This window comes from Mus musculus, chromosome 8, assembly GCF_000001635.26.
Source record: "Mus musculus strain C57BL/6J chromosome 8, GRCm38.p6 C57BL/6J".
NCBI lineage: Eukaryota > Metazoa > Chordata > Mammalia > Rodentia > Muridae > Mus > Mus musculus.
The window spans coordinates 3,704,565-3,722,437 of record NC_000074.6 but is presented as its reverse complement, the minus strand read 5'-3'; the positions used below and the strand labels follow the sequence as shown (position 1 = coordinate 3,722,437).

The 17,873-nt window shown below is 45.5% G+C and overlaps 1 protein-coding gene and 1 long non-coding RNA gene across 8 annotated transcripts in view; one reads left to right on the top strand and one right to left on the bottom strand.

The window, feature by feature from the left end:
• Gm16553 overlaps positions 1 to 12,956 on the bottom strand; it is a 30,512-nt gene extending 17,556 nt beyond the window's left edge. Inside the window, exons 1-4 of one of the 6 annotated variants that reach the window (XR_378683.4) lie at positions 12,558 to 12,956; positions 10,209 to 10,343; positions 3,744 to 3,876; positions 3,530 to 3,654 (exon numbers count right to left, since the gene is read on the bottom strand). This is a non-coding gene — a long non-coding RNA (predicted gene 16553). Of the gene's footprint in view, positions 1 to 3,529; positions 3,655 to 3,743; positions 3,877 to 10,208; positions 10,344 to 10,496; positions 10,635 to 12,557 lie in introns of those variants that run through there. The other 5 variants (XR_378682.4, XR_003947358.1, XR_378680.4 and 2 more) reach the window with 5 other exon arrangements.
• Clec4g (C-type lectin domain family 4, member g) lies at positions 1,743 to 15,372 on the top strand. 2 transcript variants are annotated; one of them, XR_870085.3, is made up of 10 exons: positions 1,743 to 1,847; positions 2,852 to 2,962; positions 3,617 to 3,670; positions 3,816 to 3,878; positions 3,992 to 4,096; positions 4,611 to 4,700; positions 4,873 to 5,021; positions 5,129 to 5,244; positions 13,612 to 13,814; positions 14,389 to 15,372. XR_870085.3 is itself a non-coding variant. In NM_029465.3 (9 exons), the coding sequence occupies exons 1-9, from the start codon at positions 1,793 to 1,795 to the stop codon at positions 6,021 to 6,023; spliced, it is 885 nt and encodes a 294-aa protein (NP_083741.1). In that variant the 5' UTR covers positions 1,787 to 1,792; the 3' UTR covers positions 6,024 to 6,367. The 2 variants fall into 2 exon arrangements, 1 of the variants encoding a protein (NP_083741.1); NM_029465.3 differs by lacking the exons at positions 13,612 to 13,814; positions 14,389 to 15,372 and adding an exon at positions 5,882 to 6,367 and having other exon boundaries at positions 1,787 to 1,847.
• Positions 15,373 to 17,873: the final 2,501 nt, after the last annotated feature.

Sequence of the window (17,873 nt, the reverse complement as noted above, 5' to 3'; positions counted from 1 at the left end):
ATATCCTATATTGAGGGAGGCCCAGAACGGAATCCGGCCCCACATTACCAGGCTCCTGGAACAAGGGATCTTATGGAAATGCCAATGGGCTTGGAATACTCCCGTCCTGCCTGTGAAAAAACCTGGGACCCAAGACTGAGGAGGACTATCCAGAGGTGACTAAACTCCTCTTAGAGGAGCTGAGAGGCTTAAGATACAGAGCCTCAGCCACGAAGGCCCAAATCTGCCAGAGAAAAGTAAGTTATCTGGGCTACCTGCTGAAGGACAGCGGGTTCTGCTCTCCAATGCTGGCTCATAGAGACCATCCTGGACACGGACTTTGAGACCAGCCTATATTACTTAGCCTTTAAGAGACCCTGTTTCCACATGAAACTCAAGAAGAAGAAAGACCAAAGTGTGGATACTTTGTTCCTTCTTAGAATGGGGAACAAGATACCCATGGAAGGAATCACAGAGACAAAGTTCGGAGCTGAGATAGAAGGAAGGACCATCCAGAGACTGCCCCACCCAGGGATCCATCCCATAAACAACCACCAAACCCAGACACTATTGCATATGCCAGCAAGATTTTGTTGGCAGGACCCTGATATAGTTGTCTCTTGTGAGGCTATGCCAGTGTCTGGCAAATTCAGAAGTGGATGCTCACAGTCATCTATTGGATGGAACGCAGGGCCCCCAATGAAGGAGCTAGAGAAAGTACCCAAGGGACTAAAGGGGTCTGCAACACTCTAGGAGGAACAACAATATGAATTAACCAGTACCCCCAGAGCTCGTGTCCCTAGCTGCATATGTAGCAGAGGATGGCCTAGTCGGCCATCATTGGGAGGACAGGCCCTTGGTCTTTCGAAAATTATATGCCCCAGTACAGGGGAATGCCAGGGCCAGGAAGCAGGAGTGGGTGGGTTGGAGAACAGGGCAGAGGGAGGGTATAGGGGACTTTTAGAGAGGAAACTAGGAAAGGGGATAGCATTTGAAATGTAAATGAAGAAAATATCCAATAAAAAATGTAACTTCAAATATATCACATTGCTTTAGGTAGTAATTACATAATTTAACAAAGGGAACCTTACAATAAACTTTTAAAAGCTTTAAAAAAGAGAGAGAGACCCTGTTTCCAAAAAAAAAAAAAGGTGGATGGGGGTCACCATGACAGCTCAATGAATAAAGGAGCTTGCTGCCAAGTTTGGCAATTTGGCTTTGATCCCAGAATCCACATGGTGTAGAGAGAAAACCAATTCTCACACGTTGTCAGGTGAATGTACATTAGAGGGATCTCTAATCCTATGCAAGAACCCAAAACACACAATATAACTAAATAAATGCAATATTTAAAAGATAAATGGTGCCTGGGTAACAACACTCCAATCTGTCCTCTGACCTCCACAATCACACACATACATACATTTACACAGAGAGAGACAGAAGGTTGAGAACCACTGGTATAAACCAAACACATATCTTCTTGGCACTGTGTGTATACATTATGTATGTCTCCTATCTGTGCATGGGTGCTGTGTTCCTGGTCTATGCCTCCATAGACACCAAAAGATGAGTCGTCACACCTTCTGTGCAGGAAACACAGCTACAATGATCAAGCCACAGAGGTTTGATCTGCCCCTCACAGTCCTAGCCTTGCCCAGCACTGCGACTGACCATTAGCTGGCTTCCTACACAAAAGTATTGAGGCCACCGACATGGAAAGGAAGGAAGGGAGGGAGGGAGGGAGATAGGATAGGGCTAGGGTGGAGACTTAAATTTATATCTCTGTCCAGGGCTGGACGCCACCACCACCATGAACACTGGTGAATACAACAAGCTGGGCAGTGCAATTGAAGAGGTCTCCAGAGGTAGGAGAAAGAGAATCACCCCATCGTCCTCCATGGGTTCTTCTGTTCTAATGTTTGCAGTTTGGGAGGGCTGGGGAGAAGAAACGGCAAAACCATACAGGAGACACCACTGTATGGACAGAACTGTGGAATGGTGGTGCCCGCAGCACAGGCATGGGGACATCACATCCTGGAGTGAGGACTTCCCAGGGTCCTAAGGGCTGGGTCCTGGGTCCTGGACTGAGAAACAGCATCACCCAAGTCTCCCCCAGAAAACCTGTGTGGGGACAGGTATCACTCCAGCCACAGACACCTTGTTACATAGATTCTGGTTACACTGGCATAAGAATTCTAAGACTGCTAAATATGCAGCTGGAGCCATGGGTCCCTCCATGTGAACTCTTTGGTTGATGGTTTAGTCCCTGGGAGCTCTGGAGGGTCTGGTTGGTTTATATTGTTGTTCTTCCTATGGGGTTGCAAACCCCTTCAGCTCCTTCTTCAGTCCTTCCTCTAACTCCTCCATCGGGATCCCCATGCTCAGTTCCGTGGTTGGCTGCAAGCATCAGCCTCTGTATTTGTCAGGCTCTGGCAGAGCCTCTCAGGAGACAGCTATTTCAAGCTCCTGTCAGCAAGCACTTCTTGGCATCTGCAATAGTGTCTGGGTTTGGTGGCTGCATATGGTAGTCTCTGGATGGCCTTTCTTTCAGTCTGTGTTCCACCTGTGAAGGCTCAGTGCCCCAATGTAGGGGAAGTCTAGGGTGGTGAGGTGGGAGTGGGCAGGTGGGTATGGGAGCACCCTCATAGAAGCAGTGGGGGGTGGAATGAGATGGGAGTTTGTGGAGGGAAACCCAGGAAGGGGGATAATATTTGAAATGTAAAAAAATAAAATAGCCAATTAAAGACTTTTTTAATTTTTAAAATTAAATTTAAAAAAATTCTAACTATGTTGTGTGGTGGTAGGAGGGTACTTAAGCTGTCTGTACCTCTGTCCTGGAGAGAGCCAGAATTTATCTGTGTTCTACTAGGGCAATTGGGACGTTGGGAGTGCTACAAACAAAGACTTTTCTTCCTGGTCTTGGCTCTGCTGGTGGCCACAGTTCTATGGGCTCTCATTCTGAGCACCCTACTGTCCAGTGGTGAGTGATGTATTTTCATGTGTACATGTCTGTGTCTGAGGGTATGCCGCGGGTGTACAAGTGCCCACAGTGGGTAGATGGCATCAGATCCCCTACAGCTGGAGTTGGAGACACTTGTGAGCCATTGCATGTGGGTGCGAGTGCTAAGAACCAAACTCAGGTTCTCTGGAACAGCATCTCTGAACCATCGCTCCACCGGAGTGATCCCTTTACAGGGACAAGTTATGCTGCCTGGCAGGTAAGGCACAAACTTGCTTCCTATGCGGTGCACCACATGGGGTCCTGGATAGCAATGAGTATAAACCATGGTTCCCATGGGTTTCACCAGGTTTGCCTGAGACATCGGAAATCATATGGATTGTATGATATGATTTTTATGTTATGAATGGAAATTCAAAACAGCAAAAAAATTAAAGTTATAAAGTAACAACGAAAATAATTTTATGGTTAGAGGTCACCACAACATAAACTATATTAAAGGGCCACCGCATTAGGAAGGTTGAGGACCACTGGTGCTTGGCACTGTATTATGCATTTTGTATGTCTCCTGTCCATACCCGGACATACCTGTGCCTCCGTGGATAACAACGTACGTGTCCTCACACACTCTGAGCAGGCGGAGGCTTCACAACTCATGCTTGCATCTCTCTGCAGCCTCCAGCAAGCTCAGGGTGCTGCTCAGCCACCAGGACCTGCTGAGGACAAATGGTGCGTGAGGAGCTGCAGCGCAGGGCGGCAGCGCACCCTTGCGGTGGGAGGAGGAACTGCCAGGGAGGAGGACCTGGGTAGTGAATAGCTGAGGCCGCTGCAATCGGGTTGACTGGTTTGTGTGTGGTGGGTGGGGTCTTTCCAGCCTCAGAGCAGAAGATGACGTTGAGTTCCCTGAAGGATGATATCGGAGCCTGCAGGAATTGCTGTAAGAAAGAGGGGTTTGGTGAAAACTTGAAAGTTGAGGGGCTGGGAAATGGGGCAGGTGGTTTGGGAGAGGCAAGTGGGGGCAAGACTGGTTTTTGCCCCATCCCCATATAGGCTCCGTGACAAAAGCGCAGTTGCAAACCACACTGGCGGAGTTTAAGGACATACAAGCAAAGTTGATGGAGCAGGAGAGCATCCTGAAAGAACTGCAAGAGCGTGGTGAGAGCTGAACACAACCCCCTGGTCCCCGACCTTCATCCCTAATCATAGCCACACCGCTTCTTGGTAGTCCAGTCCTGGACCCTCAGGTCTCTGGTGACTGAACCCAGGACTTCGAATGCTAGGTAGGCTTTCCACACCTGAGCCGTGCCCAGACCCTCAAAGCAGGATTCTAAGCAGGTGCTCTACCTTTGAGTCGCTCTCCCAGACCCTTGCTGGGGGATTCTAGGCAGGTACTCTAATACCAACCTTATTACCAGCACTCATTTTATGTTTTGAGACAGGCTCCATTAAGTTACCAAGGATGGTCTTAAACTCTCTGTGTAGTCCAAGTTAGCTTTGACCTTACAATCCTCCTCTACCTCAGCTTTCTGGAGTAACTGAAACCGCCACGTTCAAATTGATGTTATTCTTGACCGTGACACCATGAACTGACCATGGATATATATTTTGACCTATACATAAGTCCCGGTCTTAACCTCAACTATAAATGTCCACTCTTCTGACCTTGTAGTGACCCAGGACTTGGCTAAAGCAAGCAGAGACCGTGAGAACATCCGCAGTGAGCTGTTCCAGGCACTGGAAGCTGTCAAGCGCCAGAACAGTGAGCCAGAGATAGGACGAGGGGTGGGGGAGGAATGGACCCAGCTGAGGGTTTTCAGTGCTTCTCTTTCCACCAGACATTCCCTTGTTTCTCTGGAACCCCACACCATCCGTCAAATTCCAATGGTCCCTTCCTATAACGGTCTATCTCTCTGACCCTCCCCACCCAACAGGCTCCTGTGAGCAGTGCCCACCATCATGGCTACCCTTCCAAGGTTCCTGCTACTATTTCTCTGAGACACAGGCCACATGGGATACAGCACAAAGCTACTGTGGAGGCCAGGGTGCCCATCTGGTGATTGTCAGAGGCCTGAACGAGCAGGTGCTCAGCTGGGACTTGGAAGAGGAGAAGCGGGGTTTGCCTGAACTGGTGTGGCCCAGAACATTTGGCAGACTTGGCCAGCTGATGTGTCTACCCACTCCTTCCAGGGCTTCCTGAGTCAGCACACACGTGGCCGGGGCTATTGGTTGGGTCTGAGGGCAGTTCGCCACCTCAACAAGATTCAAGGCTACCGGTGGGTAGATGGAGCCTCACTCAACTTCAGGTAAGGAGAAGGCCCCATGAAAAATTTGAAGAGGGTTGAGTTAGACCCTGTGGAAAATGCTTTTGGATATCTAAAGACTAAATTCCTGAGAGAAGATTGGTGTTGATGTTTTGGTGCATATGTCACTGCACAGGTCCATTCATGCCCATGCAAAGACTAGGGGGAAACTCTGGGTAGTCTAGTCTATCATTCCTTACCTTACTCCATTAAGACAGGCTCTTTCGGTGAACCTGGATCTAGGTTGACTAACAGTCAGAAAACCTCAGAGGCTCTCCTGTCTCCAAACCTTACCCTGCTTGGGTTATAAACACTTGCACAACCATACAGAGCTTTTTATGTGACTACTTGGGATTTGAACTCAGGTCTTTGTACAACAAAGCATTATAACAAGCATTCTTTTCCACTGAGAAATATCCTCAGCCCCTGAAATAACATTTAAAGAATGGATATGCTAGACCCTGGGAATTAACTAAGGGTTAAATTCTGGGTCCGTACAAATATACACTGCAGATATAAACTCAATGTAGGCATTCAGAATGTCTAGAGCAGAGCCAAGCAAACAAGCAAGGCCTGGGAAAGGAAGCTTGACCCTAGGTCTATCCTCAGTCCCAGTAACACTCCCACTGAACTACCACAGCCACTGGAACTCTGGAGAGCCCAATGATTCCAGAGGACATGAGGACTGTATCATGATGCTGCACTCGGGGCTGTGGAATGATGCACCATGTACCAATGAGAGAGATGGCTGGATCTGTGAGAAGAGGAGCAGTTGCTACTAAGCCTAGCGCCCATTGCCTCGGGGTGAATCAGAAGGGTGGCTCCTATTCCTTGAGCCCACTACCAAGGCTGTTTTTCCTAATGCACCATTAATAAGAGCCACTCAGCCTGACCAGTGCATGCTTTAGTGACCCCAGCTCTAACTCACAAGACAGTTTAAACCTTCCATCTAACCTGTCAGTCTCAAAATCACTGCTCTAAACCCTGATGGTCTGATCCACTGCCTGTTTCCTAGACACAGTGTTGGAGTTGTTCCATCTTCCTGCATCCCCCTATTTTACCCTCTGACTTGGAGATTTCTTCACACACAGAGAGAGCATCAATAAATGTTTGAAAAAGTAACCTATCCTCCAGATCTGTATTGGAAAAGAATGATCTCTGTAACCCACAAAGGAACATACTTTGTAATTTACTTTCCAGGAAGGATGTGCTAGAACCAAAACTGGGCTAGCGACTACTCAGTGGCCTCTGTCTTTTATCTATAATATAAGTGATGACTGCATCTCACCCCATTAGTGGAAGCTCAGTTTTACACTCTGACATGACAACTAATTGGCACAAAGAAGGAGGAGGTTCAGATAATATGGGTCTCTATCAGGCTGATTACCTTTAATACTGAATTTTTTCCACAATTCTCATCTCTTCATTATGCATTATTTAAATCATACACCTCAATTTTAAGAGGCAACCTTGACTGCCATTATGGAATCAGGACAATGGCCAATCTGTTTTTTTCCAGCTGGAAGGGATCATTGGGCATGACCATCAGAGTATCATCTCCAGTGGGCTTAACTAAAAGACCCCAAGCTGCATTGATGGTCCAACTTGTGTAACTCTAAGGTGGAGAGAGAAAAGAAGGCCTTTGTCTAGTGCCTGGACAGAGATGTGAAGGAGAAATGAAGGCAACAGTTCTTAACATTAAAAGTCTGAGGAGGGAACCAGGAAAGACCAGAACAGAGATACTTTGTAAGTGTCCAGATCAACGTCCATTAGAATAGTTTGATAGGCTCACAAAAGCCTCCATCTTTTAGGCTCACCACTGCTTTGCTTTGGCTTCTAAGGGTGGCCTCCAGAGTGCTGAGCCTTGGGTATGCTTTCAAATGCTGTGATCATGGTTGGAGTGGCTAGAATCATAGTTTGAGATCCCTCTCAGATGGCTTCTAGAGAAGGAATGAAGAAATTTAAGCATCACTTGGTTTTTAAGTTAAAACAATAGTGGACCTGTCTGTCTGGGTTCCAGATAAGATAAAGCATTGAATTGAGCCAGGATCTAAAGTCTCTTATATCTTGGCAGCATTTTCCTTATGAAGAAGGCAGTCATTAGTGATATACAGTTGTCTAAATAACATCTCACATGTTTATGTCTAATGCCTGGAGAGTGCAACCTCCTGGACTATAGCAGAAACACCAGCCATTTCAGTCTTTGGTTGTTATTTTCTGTAAGGTGTTTAAGACCATGTAGTTGGACAAAATTAACTGCTTTTATTTAACTGTCATGGTCAGCTAAGGATCTTGTCCGTGGGAGCCACTTGACTTGAAAGAAGCTCTAGGCTTCATTGCCTTTCAGCTGTTCCATCGATGTGAAGATAAGTCAAAGGCCTGGCTTGACCAAGAATTCACTTGGAAACATGATTTTTTCTGTGCTGACCCTCCTCTTTACATACTGGACACTGGTTAAAGTCACTGGTAGGGTCTCCATGGCCTCTATGAACAAGAGTTATAGGATATTTTGAGGGATATCTTACCCCTGGAACCTAGATGACTTTGGAGGGCAAGGGAACAACAGTCTCCCTTTTAATTATTCTGATCATATCAGTGTAGTCTTCTAGCATGGTTACTGAACACTCAGTAGGTCAGTTACTCCAATCTGGTACTTCTAATTACTGTGTAACGCTTAGATTTTTAGTTCCATTGACTTAAGCAAAGTTCAATGTACTGAACTTTGACCCTAGACGTTTTAATACCATGCATAGCCTGTCAAAGTCTCTTCTTTTACATACCTGAAATAATTTACTCAGACCTTAATAACTGAGATAAGCTTTCTAGCTTATATTTTATATTATGAAACATAGAAACAGTAACAAATTTACCATCTATTGTGAGAATTTGGAAGGGGAATAACTAAGCAATGTCTAGTCTACCCTTTCCTTACAAAGTCCAAATGATAAATCAAAGTTTGAGTCACTGAAGTTCATCCTAGAGAACCAATGAGTTCTTTGGACTTACTTATGGGGAACCAAGGAGTTTGCTGTGCTTACTCATTAGCATAGATAAGGGGTTACTAACGGATGGATAGGCAACCCAAAATCAGCCCCTCTGGAAAGTCTTCACCCAGCATGGGTGATGGCTTTCCCATAGATGCATAAGCTTATGGTGAGTTGGTATGATGAGCCTATCCCCAAGGAACTGAGTCCCTACATAGGTTTGTATGCATATATACATAAATTAAAGTGTCCATGGATGCCAGAAGAGGGCATCAAAAGTTACGTGTGATTGTGAGCCACCCATTTTGAGTACTTGGAAATAAACTCTGAGCCCTCTTGATTCATGTATTCACCTGTTTTCCATTACACAAACAAAATGCCTAAGGCTGCACACATTATAGAGAAAGGAGAAGGGCTGAGGGATGGTTTAATAAGAAAGGTATTTACTGTATAAGTACAAGGACCTGAGTTGAGATCCACTGGACTGATATAAAACCAGACACATCAGCATGCATCTGTAAGCCCAGTATTGGGGAAATGAAATGAATGGCTTCTGGGGGGGGGGGGTGCAGCCAGCCAGTCTAGGCAGAACGGTGAGCTCCAGTTTAGTAACCAACCCTCTAAAACATAAGGTGAGGTGAGGAAATAATGAGTGAGAAAAATGCCTGCCTGACACTAACCACTGGCTTCCATATATGCCTTCATACCTTGTATGGAGGAGTGTGTCCATACACACACATCCACACATGTGTGTTCACACACACACACATATCACCAAAAAATGATAAGCAAATAAATATTAAAAATTAAAAGTTAAAATTTCCCCCCAAAGTAAAGAGGTTAGTTTGGTACATTTCTGGAAGGTTAGAAAGTCCCAGTAGGGTTCTGCTCTGGCCAGGTCCCCTTGGCCGGGTCACATCGCGGCAGACAGCATCATGTTGGGAATGTGCACATTAGTTACGTGTTCCATTGTGACAAAATACCCAACAAGCAGATGAAATAAAGAAAGATTTATTCTGCCTCTCTGTTCAAAAGAGTTCAGCGCATCATGGTTGGAAAGTAATGGTGATGGGAGCCTGAGGCAATGGGTCACCTGGATCCACAGTTTTGAAGCAGAGAATGGCAAACATTGACGATCCGGCTCACTCTCTACTTTACATTCCTACTAAGACCCACCCCCAAACCCCACCCCCACCAGGAGGTGGTGGTGCACGCCTTTAATCCCAGCACTTGGGAGGCAGAGGCAGGCAGATTTCTGAGTTCGAGGCCATCCTGGGCTACAGAGTGAGTTCCAGGACAGCCAGGGCTACACAGAGAAACCCTGTCTGATTGGGGGTGGGGGGGGAGACCCACCCCAACAGAATGGTGCCACCCATAGTCAGGGTAGGTCTTCCTACCTCAATTAACCTGATCTAGAAACCGTCACACAGATGTGCCTAGAGGCTTGTCTCTTGGGTGTTTCTAGAGTCTAAAATCTAGACCCTTTCAACAGCCAATGGTAACCATCACAGTTAGTGTTTAACTTTATGAAAATAAACCTGCCAAACAGATTCCCAAAGTCCCTGTATCATCAACACTCCCATCACCGCTCCCTTGGAGGCTCAGAAAATATCCCAGAAGATTTTAAAGCTGGCATTTCACAGACACTACAGTTTTGCCCAACAAAGTTATCTGCACTAGACTTGCAAAAGACTTGACTTGTCAATAGTCACTCATGGATTAAGGAGGATCCCTGCCACTCCCTTCTGAATTATTGGCATCATCATCATCAGTGACACACCCACCCTTGAGCCCATCAGGCCCAACACTTCCAAACCCATGGTCACAAAATAGTCCTGGTTAAACTCATGGGCTCACAAAATAAAACAGAAGCCATGCATGACTTGTAGGGAGAAGAGGGCACAAAAGAAGTTTGAGGCATTCAGAGAGGTGCAGTGATCAAAACTGTCAAAGAAAAGGATTAATCTTTTATTATTTATTTACCCTAGTTATCGGGGGCACACCTTGGGTCAGGGTGCTCCCTAGAATCCATTCTTTCTTCCACTTGAGGATCAAACTCAGGTCATCAGGCTTGGTGCCTATGGCAAGCACTTTCATCTGCGGAGCTATCTTGCCATTCTGAAGGAACAAATGTAAAGAAAATAAAAGACAAAGTAATGAAGGGCAAACAACCTACCCAGACAGCAAAGCATGGGCACCCTGGTCACTCCAGGAGGAATTTTCTTTTACCCCATAGTTTGTATAATTCTGAAGCCCAAGGGAGTTGTTTACCTTGAAACCGAGAAGAAAGGCAGGAAGTGAAACCAGAAGTTGAGGCAGATAATGGAGACAGAGAGGAAGCAGTGGTAACATGTGTTTGGTTGCATGTGTTTTTGTGGAATGCAATTCCTTCTGCGGTTTTGGTTTTGTTCCTTTTTGCTTTTTCATTTCTGTAAGATGGGGGGGGGGTCTCATCTAAGCCCCAGTTTTATACTATGTAGTCCAGGCTGCCTTCACAGCCACAAACATCCTGCCTCTGCCTCTGAAGTGCTGGAATTGTGAGTGGGCACCACCATGCTGCAGCTCAGAGACACCTAGCAAGAAATCAAAAGGTGTTAGGGACACTTAACAGGTTGTTCTCCCCTGCTTTTCTTAAGAGAGCAGCAGCTAACAGGGATGTACAAGTGTCTCTCTAGTAGGATATGAAGTCTTTGGGACACATGCCCAGAAGTGGTTTCATCCGATCATATGGAAGATTGTCCAAGTTTTCTTTCTATTGCTGTGATAAAACACTTATCAAAGCAACTTGAAAAGGGAAGGGTTTATTTGGCTCACAGATCCCAATCAATTGGCCATTGAGGGAAGTTGTGCAGCAACTCAAGCAGCAGAGGCAGAAACCAAGAGAATGCTGCTTATTGGCTTGATCTCAGGTTTGTGTTCAGCTACCTTATTGATACCTCCCAAGACCAGCTGTGCAAGAGTGGCAACACCCTCAGTAGACTGTGCCCTCTCATGTCAATAAAAAATCAGGAAAATGCCACACAGACATGCCCAAGGCCAATACAATGGAAGCAATTCCTCAACTGAGGTTCACTCTTCTCAGGTGACTCTAGTTTGTCAAGTTGAGAAAAACTATCCAGGACAACTAATCTCTTGTCAACTTGACACGTAACAGCATAAACATAATACTGTTAAACCATAAGCTTTTATTTTTTATTTATCCCCAAGATCACATATTAATATCACAACATAAAAGTTGTTACTACTTTGAAAGTCCCATAGTCTTCAAGTTTTTTCAGAACTTTAAAAGTCCAAAGCCTCTTTTAAAATCCAAAGACTCTTAACTATGGGATCTTGTATAGCCCAAAATAGTTTAAATATTGTCTTAGTCTAAGAGAGAACAACTGGACACAATTACAATATGGTCAAAGAAAACTAAAATTTAACTGTAAATAGATCATTGCCCCAGTGTCTGCTAATTATTCTGATCATCTGGGCTCCATGGGCCTTAGGTTGCCCCACCTTTCCAGTTCTACCACTTGGAGTATCCACAGCTTATCTTGTGGGCAGACTCAGGACAGCTCTGCTCACACCTGTGTAGACAACCCACAGTTCTGACACTTCCAATACACTGCCGTTGCACCTTCCCCAATGGCCTTTCATGGCCTCTCACACTGCCAAGCTCCAGCCACTCTCCATAACCCTTCGGTCTTACAGCCTGTGTACCACCAAAGCCAGTCTATAGGAAAGAGACTCTTACACACTGCCAAGTTCTACTACCAGCTTAAGATGCAGCCCTGGCCCTCTCTAGACCACAACTTCTGTGTGCTAATCATGAGAAAATACTCTCAGAAGATTTCACCTCAATGATGCTGGCCTCTCGTTAGTTACAGGTGATTTTTCAGCCCTGACAAACCAGCACTAATTGTCCCAGTAAAGCAAAGGTTTCACTTCAGTGTTTCTGGTCTCCTGTTGATTACAGCTGAGTCTGCCCTAGCTGACCAGAAACCACAAATTCTTAATTCAAAGCATTCCACAAAGGGCCCAGATAAAATCTTTTAAGACTGCCAAATGTCCTTCTAAAATTTCACTACCAGACCTCCATCGTCTCCATTTCTCTGAGCATTCTCATCTTCCAGCCTCCGACAGTAGAGCTCAATAAGCTCTCAGCTTTCTATGGTTTTTCCAGTTCAAAGTTCCCGAGTGCTTCCACAGCGCTGCCAAAAGAACACCACACTCAGATCCATCACAAGATCCTATTCTCTGGTGCCAGTCTATATCCTCGTTTAGTTTCCATTGTGATAAAATATTTACCAAAAACACCTTGGGGGAAAAGGTGTTTATTTTACTTACACATCCTGATCACAGTTGACCACTGAAGGAAGTTGGGTGAGGAACCACGAAGGAGCGCTGATTACTCGCTTGCTCTCAGCCTGATATTCAGCTACCTTTCTTATACGTTTCAGGCCCACCTCTATCAGTGGGCTCGGCCCTTCCACAGCAATTAACAGTCGAGAAAAAATGCCACTTAGACATGCCCACAAACCAACGTGGTAGAGGTAACTCATCAACCGAGATTCCTTCTTCCCAGGTGACTCTGGCTTGTGTCAGGTTTGAAAAAAACTAATGAGCACATAGGTCTAATGTATGTTTTTCAGAAAGCCCCACGTTGATATCCACGATGGTAGAGCTAAATTACAATTCTACCAACGATAAATCAGCCTCCCTTTCCTTACATCCTAGCAAGCATCTGTGATCAGAACTTTTCTTTTTAAATTTTTAAATTACATTTTTCTGTTTGTTGCTTGCTTGCTTGCTTGCTTGCTTGTTTAGTAGAAGGAAGGCATATACCACAGTGATCTTGTAGAAGTCAGAGGAGTCAGAGGACAACTTTTAAGAGTCAACTTTCTCTTTCCACCACATGAGCCCTGCAGACAGAATTCAGGTCATCAGAGTCAGTAGCTTATGCTTTTGCTCACAGAGCCATTTAGCCAGTGCTGTAGGTAGATTTCTTAGTGGTGGTCCTTCTGACTGGGCCAAGATGTCTATCAACAGATGAATGGATAGTGAAAATGGGATACATATGCACGATGGAAATGTAAAGGAAAAGTAAAATCCTGAAGTTTGCAGGAGGAAATGGATGGATCTGGTACAGGCTATGAAACAAGAATGGAAACCACAAGAGGAGGAAAGAGACTTCCAGGAATGAGGGAGAGTAATAGGACACATGGTACACAAGATGGGAAAAGGGTAGGGTACAAAGTGGGCAACAAGACAGGAGACAAAGGGAGAGAAGAAAATCAACAAAACCAGCTCCAGAGTGGGGATGAGAACAAGAGTTTCTTGGGAGCAGAGGTTGAAAACACCATAGTGAAATCTAAAATTTCACATGCTCACTTTTTAAAAGGAGGGCCTGGGGGAGATGGCCCAGCTCTGCAAGCAAGAGAACCTGACTCTGAATTCCCAGAACCCACGTAAGAACCGAATGGACATGCAGCCTGCCTATAGCTCCAGCCTGGGAAGACGGTCAGGAAATCCCTGCAGCAAGCAGGCTTGTGAGACTACAGTGTAGGAGAGACTTCCTGGAAAGTCAAGAAATAGCTTCCTAAGGTATTGTTTTGTGTGTTAATAAGTGTAGGTATTGTTTTGTGTGTTTGGGTTACAAGCTTCACAACTGGAAGCAATTTTGATCATGTGGTTCATTCTTGGTAGTTTTCTTAAATTGCTTTTATTTTACACATAAAATTTATATTAGAAATATTAACAGGTTTGGGAGGTGGCTTAGCTGATAAGAATTCTTGCAGCCACAAGCATGAGGAGCGAAATAGATAGATTTGAGGTAAGGTAAATCAGGAAGCTATGAAATGTAGAATCTAGCAAGAAACACTCATTGCAAAACTCAAAGTTCCTGAATGCTTGAAAGTTGTCCTAATGAAGTGTTGAGATTCTGGTGAGGATTGCTACTTTCTAGGGATGGCTCACAGTCCAGTAGAGAGAGGGAAAGGTGATGAGGATTTCTAGAGGTGGTGTGCTTGCGTGGTAAGATTCCAAATGAAAACTTCTAGAAAAGCAGACTCCCTTTGCTAGCATTTCTGACTGAGGGCAGATAAGTACGGAAGAGTGGGAGGGACAGCAGGGTCAAGGGTCAAGGATGCGACCTGTGCTTACCCCCTTCTCTCTGCAGAAATGATTCCACAGCGGCTCCCCAGAGGGCCATATGAACACCTTATCTGCAGCTGAGTTAGTGAATCCTAGAGCCCCTGGAAGCCAGATGGGGCTTCCTGCATGTACCAACCTGGCCGTCACAACACTCTCCCTGGAAATGGCCTTGAGATAGGACAAAGCAACCGATCCCAGGAAACCCCCTTGCATCCCAGCTTCTTCTTCCCAGGAAGCACATGGGGAAGCCCCCAGGGGTCCGAACAGGCAGACTGGCGTCTCTCCTCAAGCTCTTGGTAGCATTTTCCCTGATCAGATTCATCCCTCCGTCCCCACACAGCCCAGACTCTTGCCACTCAGGAGCCCTAGCATAGATATCTCTGATTTGCAGGAGCTGAGAGAAAGCTGGAAATTAGAAACCTGTGCTGGCCGCTGGCTGTGTGCATGTAGCCGCTGGCTGTGTGCGTGTAGATGCAGGGCTTCCCCTCTCGGGGGTTCTTTTCTCATATTTACCCAGTGAGTATAAGAATAGTATTTACCTCCCCAGTATGAACTAAAGGATACCTCTACTTCCTACGCCCTGTAAGTGCTACCACATAAAAGACATGCTACAGACCCGTTAGCACTCCCTAAGTATCGGTAGGCATCGTAACTGTTGCTGGGAGAGGAACTGGTGGGGCCCTGCTCCTTCCTAGGATCCATGGGCAGTCCATGTTGTCTCAAGGAGAGCCACTTTCTTTAGTGGTGTGGCCATCAATAAGATGTCCACACCCCTGGAGATAACCCTCATCTATGCTCTTGTCGGAACCCACTGAAACTCACTGGATCACTGAAAAAGATGTGAAAGTAGATGTGGCAAGAGGAAGGGGGTGAGAGGGAGCAGGAGAGAAACCAGAGGGCAGTGGAGTGATTGTGATATAAATACATTATATACACTATGAAAATTCCATAATAAAACCCACTGTTATATAAAAGCAGCAGATACTAATAAAAGCCTTTTAAAGACCTGGGGATGAGGCTCAGTTGGTAAAGTGTTTATTCAGCATTCACAAAGCCCTAGATTCCGTCCCCAGCACCAACATAAACCAAACATGGCAGCCTAGGCCTCTCACCCCAGCACTGGGGAGATGGAGGCAGGAGGATTAGAAGTTCAAGGTCATCGTCAGACACATGGTAAGTTGAGGCCAACCTGGGCTACATGAGATCCTACCTGAAAAAAATCTCTCAAGGAAAAATACACAGAACAAATTTGTAAAGTACACATTTGTATACATGTGAAATGCCTCAGACAACATAAAGTATGTGTGTGAGCTGAACACCAGTCATCCCTCCTGTCTGCTTTCTGACAATGGATACGATGAAACAGCTGCCTCGGCTCCTGCTGCTGTGACTTTCTGTCTTAGAGTTTCTTTGCTGTGAAGTGACACCATGACCAAGGCAACTCTTATAAAGGAAAATATTTCAGTGGAGCTGGCTTACAGATTCAGAAGTTTAGTCCATTATCATCATCAAGACAGAAAGTGTGGCAGCCTGCAGACAGACATGGTACTGGAGGAGCCAAGACTTCAACATCCTGATCCAAAGGCAGCTGAAGAAGCCTCGGGCAGCCAGGAGGAGGCTTTTTTCTGCACTGAGCAGAACTTGAACATAGGAGACCCAAAGCCCACCCCTATGGTGACACACTTTCTCCAACAAAGCCACACATCTTAATAGTGCCATTCCCTGGGCCAAGTATATTCAAACCACCATACTTCCCCCACCATACAAGAATTAATATATGTGCTTGTGCGTATGTGTGTCTGTGTGTGCTCACAACTGCCTGTAACTCAAGCTGCAGAGGATATTATGTCCACTGAAAGAGATCTTAAAAAAGAAAAGGAGGGTGAGAAGGAACGGAGAGTCTCAAGAGGTGAGCTGGGCTGAAGACAGGGACACAGGAAGCCATCAGAAGAGGCTCAGGGTGACTGAAACCAAAGGAGGAGGAGGAGGAGGAATAAAAATTAAGACTACAAGCAGGGAGGAGAGCAGGATGAAGCCAGAAAGCCTGCCAATTCCTCTTCGGCGGCGGCTTCCTCCTCCTCTTTTTTTCCTCCTACTCCTCTTCATCCTCATCCTCTTCTTCCTCCTCCATCTCCTTCAAAACATTCCATAGGCAACCAGCAGGGGGGGTGCGTGCATCTGGATAACTGCTTCTGCATGCCTGTGTATCTGTGGAGGTGATAAAAATGTGTTGTGACTGCATGTCTCTGAGTTTTGTACATGTGTTTGTGTGTGCACACATAAATGGTGTGTGTGCTTATCTGTTCATTTTTTTTGTATGTTTCTGCCTGTTCTCTGCATCCATTTGATTGTGACCAAATTACTATAGTGCTGTAGTTGACCATGGTTATGTTCAATTGTGTGCTTCTGCTGTGGCGTGTGTGTGTGTGTGTGTGTGTGTGTGTGTGTGTGTGTGTGTGTGTGGTGTGCCCTGCCTGTGTGCACATGTTTGTGTGCATGGTTATATCATGGCTGTTTTATGTGGAAGTAGTCTGGTAAACTGTAGTTCTGTTGTGCTGAATAAATGTTGTGTAAATATCTGTGCATTGTAGCTGTGTGTTCCTTACTTATTGCTCCAACAAAAGCAACCTAAGGAAGAAAGAGTTTCGGGGGTTCACACTTTGGATCGTCACCATCACTGTGCGAAAGGCGTGCAGCAGGAGTCTGAGGTAGCTGCCACACTGTGTTCACTTTCAGAAAGCAGAGAGGGGTGAACCGTGGCTCTCAGCTCAGTTTCTCCTTTTTATTCAGGTCAGAACTCCAGCTTTTAAACGGTGACACCCACATTTAGGACAGGTCTCCCCACCTCAACTTAATCTAGAAAATTCCTCATAGACATGTTGTTTCCATAATGTTGCAAGCCAAGAGAGCTATCACCATATGTGTCTGTGAGTGTTTTTACTGTGAGAAAAATACTTTTTTTAGTGTGACGATGTGTCTGGCTTAGCTGGGTTGCATTTGCCTTTCTCTGAGTGTCTGTGTATATGAGTTGTTTACCTCCAGGTTCCTGTGTGTAGATTTTTATTGTGTGGTGTCTGTGGTCTGTGTTGTGTGGCCTCTCTTCATATATGTTGCATAGGAAGTGCATATGCTTCTGTGTGAGCCCTTACTGTGCCGTGTCAAATCTATGGTTGGATTAGATGATTCATCTGTATGTATTTATGCTTGTACATATGTAATGTGTCTGTTGTGTCCCTTTGTGCTTTTATCTTGTGATGTCTGTGTATGTCAATATGTGTCTATAGTTTGGTAATCCTGTGGGTCCTGTAAGTCTATAAGTCTGTATGTGTGTGTGTGTGTGTGTGTGTGTGTGTGTGTGTGTGTGTGTGTGTGTGTATACATTTTACCTCTACAGATAATAGTGTGTGTGTGTGTGTGTGTGTGTGTGTGTGTGTTTTGGGGGACTCTGCACCTCACATTCCTCAGCATAGAAGCCCTCCCTCATGTGAGTCCCACATTAGATCTTCAGAT